A 13,702-nucleotide genomic window follows, 5' to 3' on the forward strand; every position below is an offset into this window, starting at 1 on the left:
ATGTATGCGTGTTTCAGTGTACACAGGTGTGTATGTGCACATGTGTATGTATGCGTGTTTCAGTGTACACAGGTGTGTATGTGCACATGTGTATGTATGCGTGTTTCAGTGTATGTGCACATGTGTATGTATGCGTGTTTCAGTGTACGCAGGTGTGTATGTGCACATGTGTATGTATGCGTGTTTCAGTGTACACAGGTGTGTATGTGCACATGTGTATGTATGCGTGTTTCAGTGTATGTGCACATGTGTATGTATGCGTGTTTCAGTGTACACAGGTGTGTATGTGCACATGTGTATGTATGCGTGTTTCAGTGTACACAGGTGTGTATGTGCACGTGTGTATGTATGCGTGTTTCAGTGTATGTGCACATGTGTATGTATGCGTGTTTCAGTGTATGTGCACATGTGTATGTATGCGTGTTTCAGTGTATGTGCACATGTGTATGTATGCGTGTTTCAGTGTACACAGGTGTGTATGTGCACGTGTGTATGTATGCGTGTTTCAGTGTACGCAGGTGTGTATGTGCACATGTGTATGTATGCGTGTTTCAGTGTATGTGCACATATGTATGTATGCGTGTTTCAGTGTATGTGCACATGTGTATGTGCACATGTGTATGTATGCGTGTTTCAGTGTATGTGCACATGTGTATGTATGCGTGTTTCAGTGTACGCAGGAGTGTGGAGGAGGTGGAGCTTAACTCAGATGTCATTCATGGTGTTGTCCACCTTAATTTTTTGAGACAAAGTCACTCATCGGAACCTGTGTCTCACTAATTGAGCTAGGCTGGCTGGTCAGAATGCTCAAAGGATCCTCTTGCCTCTGCCTCCCCAGGGGTGGGATTACCAGTGCCCACCACCACAACAGCCAGCTTCTTACCTGGGTGCTGAGGCTTGGACTCAGGTCCTTGTGATTGTGTGGCAAGTACCTTACTGACTGAGCTAGACTCCTGGCTCCCTGCGACCACTATTCTTTAAAACTTTGTCTAATACTTGTCTGGCATGCAGGCGAGTGGTGGGATTCCCATGATCTACAGGCATTCCTTGCAGCCTTCAGGGCTGGAAAGCCCCGCCAACAGTTCAATGGACTGCCCTTCAAAGCAGGCACCAAGGTTTCCGCTTATCAAGCCGATCAATGGTACCCACAGAGTTCAGAGAAAGTCTCTTTTCTCCATAAAATTGTATCCCATAAAAAAGGGAAATTTTTATCAAAGGCCTGGCCTTTAATCTGACCATGCCCAGACAATATGGCTTTGCAAAAGAAAAAAAAAAAGAGAGAGAGAAAAGAAAGTCTGTGGATTGCAGCGATGTATATGGAATCGGAGGACAGAATGTTAAGTTAGTCAGGTACAGAAAGACAAATCCATGTGTTCTTGTTCATGTGTGAAAGCTAGGTAATGTTGATTTTACACAAGTAGAGAATATGACAGGGGTCACCAGAGCTTGGGACCAGTAGAAGGCAGACGAGGTTGAATGAGATTAGTCATTGACCAGCTAAATAGAGAGGACTAAGTTCCCATATTTTGCACACAGATGGGCAGCTGTAGCTCACAAAGTAGTGGCTGTACATTCCCACTGGTAGAAGAATGCATTTCAACAGTCTCCAACACAAAGCAATAAACTTCTCTGAGGAGACGAGAATGCTAATTGCTCCCATGTGCGTGTTGTCTATATGCATCAGAATGCCATGCGCACCTCACAGATACGGCCAATTGGCATCTGTCAGGGAAAGAGTAGTCATAAGAGAGATTTGGCTTGTATGGTAGGAGAGGGTTTCCTCTGCTGCCTACCCTATGTGATTGGGTGTCTTAAAGTCAGTCAGTCAGTCTTAAAGTCTCCCAACTGGCCAAGGGGCTAGGATGCCCCCGGGTCTCATCCGATCTCATGTTGAATAGTTACGATCCTGGAGACACAGGGTGGGAGTATGAGAAGAAAGAGATGTGGTTAGAGGCGGGGAGGGGTCTGGACATGAAGAGGTACGAGACTCCTCTAGTCTCGCTTGGGCAGTGTCAGCTGATGGAAACTGAGCAGGAACAGCCCCGCCTACACAAGGGGGGGGGGGTGCTGTTTCAGTGAGGACATGTACCATGGCTTTTTTTTTTTTTAAGATGTTTCAGATAAGACACTTAAGGGGTTTAGCTCGGAGGCCCTTCTCAGGTGTACTCATGACCTACTCACCTGAATACCGAATCTTAAAACCCTTCCGGTTATAGGCGTGGTCAGATGACCAGCGCAGGTACACAGAATTGCTTGAGCTGGTGACAATCAGGGGAGCCGAGTAATTCCCACTGAGAGCTTTCAGTAGAGGACTTTGTCCTGAGGGTCCTTGGGTGAGAAAGACACAGGATTACAGGTCATTCTGAGTCTAGAGAGAGGTATAAGTATAGATACGGCCTGGATGGCTGGGCGACATTGCATCTGGTGGCCTTGCTGAAACTCTCTTTTGCCCACCCTTATCTGAAGCAGTGCTCTGGGGTCAGCAAGTGAGATGAAATCTATTTGCTGGTTGCCTGGGTCAAGCAGGTAGATGATGGGAGACCTGGTTTTCAAACTGGGACCCTCTTCTGATTTCTCTTGTGCATGCTAAAAATAGCATGGTGCCCATCATACAGAAATTATGTTTATTGAACAGATACAAATAGAGAGCCACAGAACCAGAGGAAACAGATGGCTCTCAGGGTTGTAAGTAAGAACACTTCTCAACATGCCTCCTTAAGGCTCCCCAGGAAGGCACCTTCTTCCTATTTCCTACCTTAAATGTCTGGATTGCGTCTCAGGGCTCTGGCCCAAGGAGTGCAATATAAATCTGGGAAACTCATAACCCAGGATTTATAGTCCTGGAGAAGGCTGTGAATGATGGTTCCAATACACTGTTGAGACAGCTCTTGGAAGCTTGGGAGAGTAATGGGACACATTTAACAAAGCAAAGCCATTTGGGCTGCTGTGGCAAACTGGGAAGGAAGGGGTCCCGAAGAGAAGAACCAACAGACTTTAACAGTTCCATCATGAGGAGAAAAAAACCCCTTTCTGCCTGACAGCTGTTTTCCTTCGGAAGGCTGGGGAGACTCCGTGGGGCTGATGAAATCAGGCTCCTTAGGCGTAAGTGGGATGAGAAGATTCTGGAGCACAGTCTTCACAGACTGAAGCAAGAGTGCCACGATTGGAAGTGGGTAGCAAGGCTGGGGTGTTAGCTGGAAGGACTGAGCTATGGGCCCCATGGGGATGGCCCACAGGCTGTCATTACTCCTAAGGGCAAGCTGGCTGGGCAGCCAAAAAGAGCACTAAATAGCATGAATTTACCAGCAAAGCAGCTGCCAGAAGGGAAGACAGCATCTGCAGGGGAAAGACTCAGCTCTCTGTCCATCTTACGGACGCAAGCCAGGATTCATCTCCCCTTCATTCAGAATAGTTTGGCTAAAGCAGAGGTTGGGTCTCCCCTGAAAAGGACCCTAGAAAGTGACATCAATTGTGTATAGTCGTCATTCCTCTGGTTCTTCCCTTTAGCGGCCCACCACAGTTGACTTGTATAGATAAATACTGGAGACATGAGAAGAGCTGAGGGTATTAAAGATTCTGGAGTGATGCTGACACCTGTGTATCCCAATTGTACCATGGCTGTTCTGTCAGGTGGCAGCACATGAAGAGAGAAGCCATTTCTACCCCAGGGTGCACATTTAACCAAAGATCTCCAGGTAGCTGAACTACCTGTGGCATTTTTTTTTCAAGACAGGGTTTCTCTGTATATCTCTGGCTGTCCTGGAATTCACTCTGTAGACCAGGCTGGCCTCGAACTCAGAAATTCACCTGCCTCTGCCTCCCAAGTGCGGGGATTAAAGGCATGCGCCACCACTGCCCGGCCACCTGTGGCATCTTTACCAGAGCAGATGGGCATAGTCCTGGTTACTCGCAATGCAGTTGTGGATCTGCAATGTGCTCTTCTCCAGGTTGTCAGGGAGGGGGAGGAGCATAAGCAGATTGCGTTGACGTGAGGTAGGCAACAGTGTAGGCTCACGGTTATGTACCGTGGCTCTGTTAACAAGCCTGATCTTTATCATGATACAGTGAGAGGAGATGGGGGATCTGGACATCCTGCAGAATGTAGCATCTTGGTTCTTTAAATAGATTTAAAATAACCACTGGGACAACTAGTATAGCTATCTTATCCACTTTCATATCCTCCAGAGGATAGGAGACAAATCCTAGAAAGTTTTCGATGGTATTTTGAGGGTTCGTTGGTTTGGGACATGCTGAGATGTTTCCTCTAGACACAACAGCAAATGACAGCACCCCTTTCCCTGACACTAAAGAAGCAGTGTGGAGTTTGGTACTCCTTGTGTTTTGGAAGAAGCCTGCTCTTCACAAGGGGCTACTGCTGGGATCCAGGGATTCAGGCTGGTATTCAGATCTATCTAGACTACAATGGAAGCAACAGCCATATCACTCATCAATTCCCAGGTTTGGGGTTTCTATGGTTGAGGTAGACATTATGTAGTGCCTTCAGAAAGTTCTGATAGGAAAATGGAGCTCAAATAACCCCAGGGGCTTGGGGGAATGCTGTTGCTGTCTGTAGCAGGGAAACTGCATGCTGTTTGAGGGACTCACCGTCAAAGATCTCAAACTCATCATACTGCTTCTCACTGAGGAAGTACTCCACTGTGATAGAGATGTTGTATTCTGGCTCAACCCTCACCAGCCAGGAGCAGGTCTGGAACTGTGGGTAGCTTCCGGGATAGCTCTGGCTAAGGATCACGCCAGTGGAGTCTGTCAGAAGCTCATTGGTTGGGCATTGAACTGGAGGAAAGAGAGAGAGATACCATGTACATGGCATGGAGACAGAACAGGGCTGGGATATTAGCTTGTCCATGGAGTAGAGCCATCTCTGTAAAGCTTGTATTGGGGTATTTAAACAAGTCCTCACATTCGCCATTATACTGTCCCATGGCAGGAAGTAACTTCAGATCCCATGTTAACATTGACAGTGTTGTGGCAACTCACAGCAGGCCACTTGGTTCAAATCATTTTCTAGCTTGGGTGTGGTTGCTGCTACCTGGATTTGAGGTAGATGGGGGTGGTATATCTATCTATCTATCTATCTATCTATCTATCTATCTATCTATCTATCTATCTATGCAACAGTATGACCACCCCCACCCAAAGAGCCACTCTACAAAATGGGTTTAGTTCGAACAAAGATAGAAGAGTGCAGAAGTAGCCATAGAAGATGGGTCAAACACACTTGGACTCAGAGCCCAGCTCTAAATCCAGGAGCAGGAGGAGTACACAGCTACTCACAACCTGTGTGGCCCCAATAAATTATTCCCTTTCAGTGTGATGGCTTTTCCAACACAAGCAAGAAGTCCCTATCTCAGAGGATGGCTGCGTCATAGAAAACGTTATGCTCCACTACACCAAACCACGTATGGAGAGTCTGCAGCATCAAGTCTCAACACACCACAGAGATGGTGGTGGTAACAAAGGTAACTGCATCAGGAGCAGAGAGACCAGCGGGGTTGGCTGCTGCCTGATTCAGAGCATTAAGGTGGTTAAAGAAAACAATGTTGTCCTAATGAAGACTGTGTGGACCACTAAAAAGAAAAAGCAGAAGGAGAAGGAGGAAAGGCAGGAAAGGGAGGGGGTAGAGGAGGGGTGGAAGAGCAGTAGGAGGAGCAGCAGGAGGAGAAACAGCAGGAGAAGCATCAGAAGGAGAAGTAAGATCAGGAGGAGGAGAAAGAGATGGAGGAGCAGGAGGAGGAGCAGGAGGAGGAGAAGGTGGAGGAGCAGTAGGAGGAGCATCAGAAAGAGAAGTAGGATCAGGAGGAGGAGATGGAGGCGCAGGAGGAGGAGTGGGAAGAGGAGTGGAAGGGGGAATGGAAGGAGGAGTGGGAGGAGGAGGACCAGGAGAAGGATTGGGAGGTGGAGAAACAGGAAGAGGAGCAGGAGGAAGACTTACGACAGCCCACAGAAGGGGAGGGAAGATGCTGGTACAGAGGAGCTCTGTGGACCCCCAGGCACTGGGGAGGTGCTGTCCTGGAGCACAGGGATTTGCCATAATAATCTGCACAGAACAACTTTCTGGATAATTTGCTTCTCTTTGCTTGGTCTGAAGCTGAGGCAAGGCTTCAAGGATTGAATCAGCTTTCTCTGTGCCCTCGGTAGCTGTGCAAGTTTTCCAACCCCACAGCCGTCGGGGAGGGTCAGATGTCATCTTCACATTCTTACAGTCATTGCTCTCTCCTACTCCTTACAATAGCCCACAGCCTAAGTTCAACCACGGTCTTGGTTTCCAGGCAGTTACCAGCTCTGTGTCTACTCGGGTGCTCAGGGGTGGGGAAGGATTGGATTTGGACTGAGCCTCAGTAACATGGTGCAGTGTGTTCATCTCTTCCAGGCACTGCATTGGGATGTGAGCAGCTGAGGTCTGGGGTCACAGGGTCACACACACAGGATGTTGGGTACATTTGACCCCAGCAACAGGGTGACATTCCAATTTTTCCATGCCAACACTCAGTAGCCAACTACAGAGAATGCCCAGGTGAGGGACAGGGGATGGCTGGGCCCTTTTACAGACCCGAGTCAGAACAGGTGGGGTCCTTGCAGAGGCTCTCAGAGGCTCTCTCTTCAGTCTGACTCCATAACTCATTCATCATACACCATTGACACGGTGATCTCTTTCACTGGGCAGGAACTGAGCTGAGAGCTGAGAGCTGAGAACAGGAAGAGGAACGGAACCAGAGATCTGTAGGGTGCTGTTTAGTGTAATTACCTTCGCATATTGGGGGTGGACCTTCAAACTGCAGGTAGGTTCCCAGCTTGCAGGTCAGGATTTCACTCCCCACTAAGGTAAAGCCTGGAAGGCACCTGTAGCGGACGATGTCACCTGTCAAGAGAGACGGGCATAGGCATCTCCTGGAGCAGTCTGATTCAGAAAGGGTTGGCATCCTTAGGACCTTAAACCCACTGCCCTGGAAGGTAACTAGCACTGAGTCATGCTTCATGCCAGCTCCCTGCTGTCCCCATGACCCAGACAACTGCTTCCCTCCCTACCTCAGCCTTCTAGATATTTCCTAAGAAATTATAGACTATCTTAAAACTTTTGAATAGCAGAGAGAAGCCATGATTCCAGCTCCTCCTTCTGGGGCTGGGTGAAGGAAGAGGGTTTGTACTTTCAGGGGTGCACTTGGCTGATAGAACACTACCACCCCCATGGTCTTGGTCTCTGTTACCTCTGCATAGTTGAAGCCATCACCCCAGTCCCCATGGCTCCCAGGCCCCTCTTGGCCACCCTGGTTTGAGATCCCCGCCTTTCGGCAGTGGTACCTATGTTGAATTCTTCGTTCTCTGTGACCACTTCAGCGTTGGGGAGGATGGTTGGGGGAGGACATTTGGTGAGTGGATAAGCTAGAAAGACAGAAAGACACAGGTCAGGGCAAACTGTCACTCCTGAGCCTTGGGCCAGTTCTTAACAATCTTTGACTTCTTTCATTCACCTAGCAGATGTGTCTTTATTGTTTTTGAATTGACACAAGGTCTTATGATGTATCCCAGGCTGCCCTGGGCTTACTTTGTAGACAAGGATAATCTTTAACCATACTCCCTGCCTCAGCTTCCCAAGTGCCAAGATTACAGGTGCCCATCACCATGTCTGGTTTATGTGGTGCTGGTGACTGATCTGGGGCTCTGAATATGTTAGGTGAGCCACGTCCCCAGCCATTCATGGGACAGATGTGTATTCATGAATATCTCTACGTTGGGCCTGTACAGCTACACATTCTTTGGCTTCTCTTCAGTCATCAGGTTTTGGCAAAACCCAAGAAGTATGCTTCAACTCCACTAATAAAGGAAGGAAGTGTTTATATTGCAGCCCCACCACTGGAAGATGTGGTCACTTTGACATGCAGTTGCTTTAAGAGACATAGCAGCCAGGGAGGAACCTAACAACTATAGCCTGGACCGCCAGTCTTCTACAAGTATAGGAACAATGTTAACAAGAGGATCTCTAAGCACCTTGCCTGCTCAGGGTTCAAACAGGCTATGGTTTTGGGTTGTATCCTTGTTTCTTTTCCAGTGCCTCTAAGTCACGTGCTCCTCATAGTAAAGCCTTATATTATTTTAAATTAGCCATTCCCTTGAGCTGGAGTTATTGAAGGGCCTGTTTATCCGGAATGTATCTCAGCACATGTCATATCAAACTAGCAGTATTTCACATCTAACAGGATCCAAGAAGCATTATTCAGTGACGTCACTGGCCTGAGGGTGGGATGGGGGAGGAGCTGAGGACATCCTCCAAGCAGGGACACTTCTACATTCTAGCCCTCTAAATCCTCCAGTGCTGACCCTGCAGTGTGTTTCACCTGTGAGCCGGTGATTACTTCTTCAAGATCCTGCAGGAAATAAATGATGCAGGCAGGGACTTAACTCTAGGTCTGGCTGCTCCCAAGCTCAGGTCCTCCAACTGGCCACAGCCTAGCCTCCATATCCTGTGTGTGTCTTCTCCTCTAACCTTTGTCCAAACACAGCTGACCTCAGTGGATTCTCTAAACTGGAGTTTAGCCTGTGGGGCAGAGGCTGGATGGTGCCCGGGTACGGAATGGTCTGCGTGGAATTCTAACAGGCGGCTTTTATTTCCTGGCTCACGGCTGAGTGCTATCGATCCTGCTACGGCTGCTGTGGCTGCTTCAGCGACGATTGTTTCCCAAACCTCCACATCCCCAGCTATGTTTTTTAAAAAATGTATAATGTTATTAGGAACCTGGGGGGGGTGTTCTATGAAAATGGTAGGAAGAAAATTAAATGTATCCATTGTCCTCTCAGGTGTAGCTACTGTTAATCGCCTGCTATGACTTCCTTGTGTATTTGTTCCCTGCATAGTTAAGGGGTTTTGTTTTAACAGGTCTGCATCATGTGGTATGCACCTTGTGCTGCGCCGTGCCAGCTGCTATTATATCAGAAAACATTTCCAATACAATAAAATTTCTTCGAGAATGAGATCGAAATGACTTTGTGAAATCTAATCATATTCATTTACTAAAATTTATTTCAGATGCTCTTCTCTTAACCAGTGGGTTTTTCTTAAGTTTTTCCATTTAAAACTGTGACAACATTATTTACCCATACATCACATGTATCTCATTTTTTTAAGACAAAATCTCATGTATCTCAGGTTGGTCTCAGCTCACTACGCAGCCAAGAGTGACCTTGAACCCCTAACCTGCCTCCATTTCTCCAGTACTGGAATTCCAGGTGTGTCTCACCATGGCTGGCTTCAATGCATCTTTTATGTTTTTAAACAGTGTTTCTTCTTTTCCTTCTACTGATTCTTTTTAAACTAGAAATGATTAAAGCATATAACCTTTATAGAACATGCAGGCAATTCTTGTCAAATATCAGTAATATTTTCCTGGATAGTACTCAGACCTCTTTCCTCAACACTTTAAGAGGGAAATGATTCTACTGAATTGGACTTCAAAGTCCACAAGGAAATTAAAACACAATAAAAGTGTGTGTGAGCGTGTGCACACACACGCGTGTGTGCATGCATGTATGCAGCAATCCTAGTTATGATAGAAGCTGGGTGCTTAAAACCATCAGTTCATGATTGCTTACAATTACCATGGCTGTAAGAATCGCTTGGTACATTGATGGGAAAGTTGCATCCTGGCATCACAGATACTCAGTGTGGTGTGTATGACTTTCCAATTTGGGGACTTTATGTGGAAGTCACAATGGAGCTGTTACACTGTGCAGTGCAACACCCTCCTGAGGCCACAGTATCCCAGACACAGCTCCCATCATGCAGTCAGAGCTACCTTCCAAATATTATTGCCTTGGAATCTGACATTTTACCAAGTGAAGATGAAAGGTAATTGGACACTTTACCTGTGTCTACTTTAGTGTAAAATATTATATCCCATTAGGAAATCTAACTTTAAATTTTTATACAGATGTGTTGACTCACAAGTGCCACATGAAAGAGACACAAGCTTTAGTACTTAAGGGTACCAACACTTAGGAGGCCCTCCTGACATATCCAAGTGGCTTTCTGCCTGATTTGACAAAAGCCAGAGCAGTGTCTGCCCTTGAGGAGTGCTTCCATTTTTCTGTCTATGAATGCTGTTTGACTTGGACTGTCATCAGCTGACAATTGCCGTGAGGCAGGGTGATACCGTCTTCCTTACATGCAGTCCTAAGATGACCTGTTGTGGGGTTCACCTTGCCTAGAACTGTGTGGGTGTTGAAGATGCAGGAAGCAACATCTTGTTCTTTTAAAATCTACAACCCACTGTGTATAGAGTCATCAACTGACTTGACAAACAAACACCCAGTAGTTCCTTTTCTTTTATTTTGGGGTGGTGTGTATATACTTGCTTGTGCATGTACATACACACACACACACACACACACACACACACACACACACACACACACACACACGTGTATAAACCTGGAGCTCACCGATTGGTGGCTCTGGGAATCTGCTTGTCTCTATGTCCCCATCCACCAGCACTGGGGTTACAAGCAAATGTCACTACCCTCAGCTTTTACATGGGGGGCAGGGGATGTGGTTACAGAGGTGCAGGGATCTGATTATAGGGGTGCTGGGGATCTGATTACAGAGGTGTAGGGGATTTGATTACAGGGGTGCTGGGGATCTGATTACCGGGTACAGGGATCTGATTACGGGGTGCAGGGGATCTGAAGTCAGACCATCATGTGCAGAAAGTGTTTTACTTACTGAGCCCTCTCCTCAGCAATCTTTGATTATTTTTAAGTTTTTCATATGTTAATGCATTTTGCAGGTTAGTAATTTGAATTATTCTTCGCAGCTTTCCAGCCATGTCCTTTGTCCCTGCTTTTTGTATGGAATCGGAGGACTCTGAATATTCCAGATTTACCTGGCTTGCTAATTCTATGCACATGGTCTATCATTTGTTTCATTTTACTTACGCCATTTTTCAATTTCTAGAGATATGAAAATCTTATTTAGTCAGCTGTCACTTTCCTTAACAGTTACAAAAAATGAATCGATCTCTTCTGGGCCTCACACTTGCCTTTGAAACTTCTAAGGCATGACCAAGTTTTCTAGAAAAACAAAATCAATACAAAGAAATCTGCCCTTAACAAAGCTTTCAGAGTTTGCATTTTGTGGTTGTCAGGGGGATTTCCCATTGTGTTACATTTTTTAAAATTATGATTTTTTTTTGTTCCACATAGAAAGTGTGTGGAATACCGACAAGCAACAGACAAAAGTGCCTCAAATAAAAACAAACTAATCACTAATCAAAACACTAATCAAAAAACCAGTCAACCAACTAACCAACCAATCAAGAAACGAAACTGTCACATGGTGGCACACACCTTTGATCCCAGTACTCTAGAGGCAGAGGCAGGGGGATCACTGTGAGCTCAAGGCCAATATGTGTGTGTGTGTGTGTGTGTGTGTGTGTGTGTACAGATAGACAGAGAGAGAGACAGAAGTGCATGTGCGTACACACACACACACACACACACACACACACACACACACACACACACGGGCGGGGGTGGGTGGGTGGGGAAGAGAGGGAGAATGCTACAGGCCAGCCAGGGATACAGAGCGAGACCCAGTCTAAAAACCAAAACAACCAACAACACAGAACAAAACATTCCTGAAAATTCCTCTCTAGGCATAAGAGTCTCAGCCATTTTGAGTACGGATTCAGATTGACAAGTTTTATCCCCAAGTGAAGTTGTCTTACCATGTCTGCTGTGATCTCAGGACGTACTCCAAGGTGAAGACATTCAAGACAAGACTCCTCCTTTGTTTCATTTTTTGCCGTCCCCCTTTCTCTCTGGGGTGAGGCTTTGCTATGGTTTGCCAGGTCCTTATTGTGGCAGCGTTGATCCATTGTTCGGGTCATTGGCGTGAGACAGTGCTAGAGTTAGGTGAGACTAGCATAGGTTGGAGTGGCTAGTGGGTGGAGGGGTCATTGCTTCTGGTCTGTTGCAGCACACACGCCAGCTTCCCATCCTGCTCTTCCCACGTGTCCTTCCCAGGTAAAGTGTTTCTCACTAGATTGGTCTTTGACTTGGATATTTCAAAGCAGGTGTGGTTCACAGGATTGGTTCGCACTTACCAGACCAGTTGCTGGAACTCTGATTTTGAGTTTGGTGTTCAAGCTTGGGTACTATTACTATTCAAATGCCCCCCTCTGGCACTGTTCTTTATATCCCTCCCCCCTCAAGACTGTTACAAGGATAGTAACATTAGTGTATGGAGGAGCCTATAGCTACTGCCTCCTGCTAGCATTTGAGACCTGACAGCAATCTGTTTTTTTAAATTTATTTTTTGTTTATTAAAAAACAAACTTGCCCTTGAATCAATGGACTGTATCCTGCATGAATGATATTTAGTGACTACATCTTTATCTGTGTGTATGTACATACAAGCATGTGCCTATGTGTGTACAAATATGTTTATACATTTAATTCACATACTCATCTATTGTTTTACACTTAAGATTATTCCTAATTCATCTGCTCCAAATATATTTCAAAGATGGTCTTTAAATGTGTATCTTTTGCACTAAGGAGGGCAAGAAACCAGAGGGCTATTAGGACCCAAGGGGGAGCTCCCATGTGCTTCATTGTTTCTTTCTCTGACAGGGTCTTTCCACTTCTCAGTTCAAAGGCTAGCAGCAGGGATGCAATCTGCTGCACCTGGATGCATATCTTCCCTCTTTGGGAGGTAGATGGGACGGGTTTGGGCACAAGTAGCATCTCTATTTAAGTTTTAAGTTCTCAAGAGGAGTCAGGTCACATGTCCACATGTGATTCAGGATGTCCAAGCTGCTGTGGCTTCAGGATGTGCAGAGAGATGTGTGTGTGTGTGTGTGTGTGTGTGTGTGTGTGTTTCAGGGAGTAGCTAGCTACCCACACAACAATAGACAGAGAGATCAGTGTGAGAGGTGCAGACACCACAGAATAATTCAATCTAGTGGCATCATGTTAGTGTGAGTTCTCAAACTACGAACCCCCACCTTTCCCTGCAAGCTTTCCAATGGGACTGACATTTAAAAGTCACCACCACCTAAGGTGCCCTGATGCTCCCCCACAACAGCCAACAGGAGGCGGCAACTCACATCCATCAACCGATTAATAATACATAGTGGGAAATGTGTGGTATGTACATCACGGAGATCCTGACACAGGAGAGCTACACGGACCTTGAAGGTACTGTGCTGCATGAAGTGAGCCAGTCACAAGAGGATGTATTTTTTGTGGTCCCATTTATGAGGTACAAATAATAGTCAGACTTGGAGACTGCGAACAGAAGGTTGGGGAGAAGCGGATTGACTAATGAGGACAGAACTTTAGTTTTAAAAGTTGAAGCCATTCTGGAGATAGATGGTAGTGACAGTTCTGTGAAAAGGAACATACATACAGTGCCTCTGAATTGCCTGGTTGAACACTGTGTACATGTTCTATCATAGCAGAAAAAGTATACATAGTGAGTTTAAAACCAAATTAAATAAAAAGCAAAGCTTTGATTAAAGTTGGGAACATACAGCTTAACCCCTATGCCTTTTTTTTTTTTTAAATCTATGAATATTTAAAACAGCAGGCCCTAAACAGGATGCTTCAGAGTCTACTTCCTGGACAAGCAGAGTCCCCCGTGTAACCACAGCAGCTGTGAATGTCTGGAAATGCACAGAGATACACA

General features: G+C 46.1%; 1 protein-coding gene across 3 annotated transcripts in view; it reads right to left on the reverse strand.

Moving 5' to 3' along the window:
* Positions 1-13,702, reverse strand: part of Csmd2 (CUB and Sushi multiple domains 2) — a 575,537-nt gene that overhangs the window by 54,269 nt on the left and 507,566 nt on the right. For all 3 annotated transcript variants that reach the window (XM_076934176.1, XM_034502344.2, XM_076934175.1), the window contains 4 exons: positions 7,321-7,401; positions 6,767-6,880; positions 4,606-4,794; positions 2,182-2,328 (listed from right to left, as the gene is read on the reverse strand). In XM_076934176.1, the coding sequence (XP_076790291.1) occupies positions 2,182-2,328; positions 4,606-4,794; positions 6,767-6,880; positions 7,321-7,401 (531 nt within the window). The remainder of the gene's footprint in view (positions 1-2,181; positions 2,329-4,605; positions 4,795-6,766; positions 6,881-7,320; positions 7,402-13,702) is intronic.

The sequence above is a fragment of the Arvicanthis niloticus genome, chromosome 5 (assembly GCF_011762505.2).
Source record: "Arvicanthis niloticus isolate mArvNil1 chromosome 5, mArvNil1.pat.X, whole genome shotgun sequence".
Lineage (NCBI taxonomy): Eukaryota > Metazoa > Chordata > Mammalia > Rodentia > Muridae > Arvicanthis > Arvicanthis niloticus.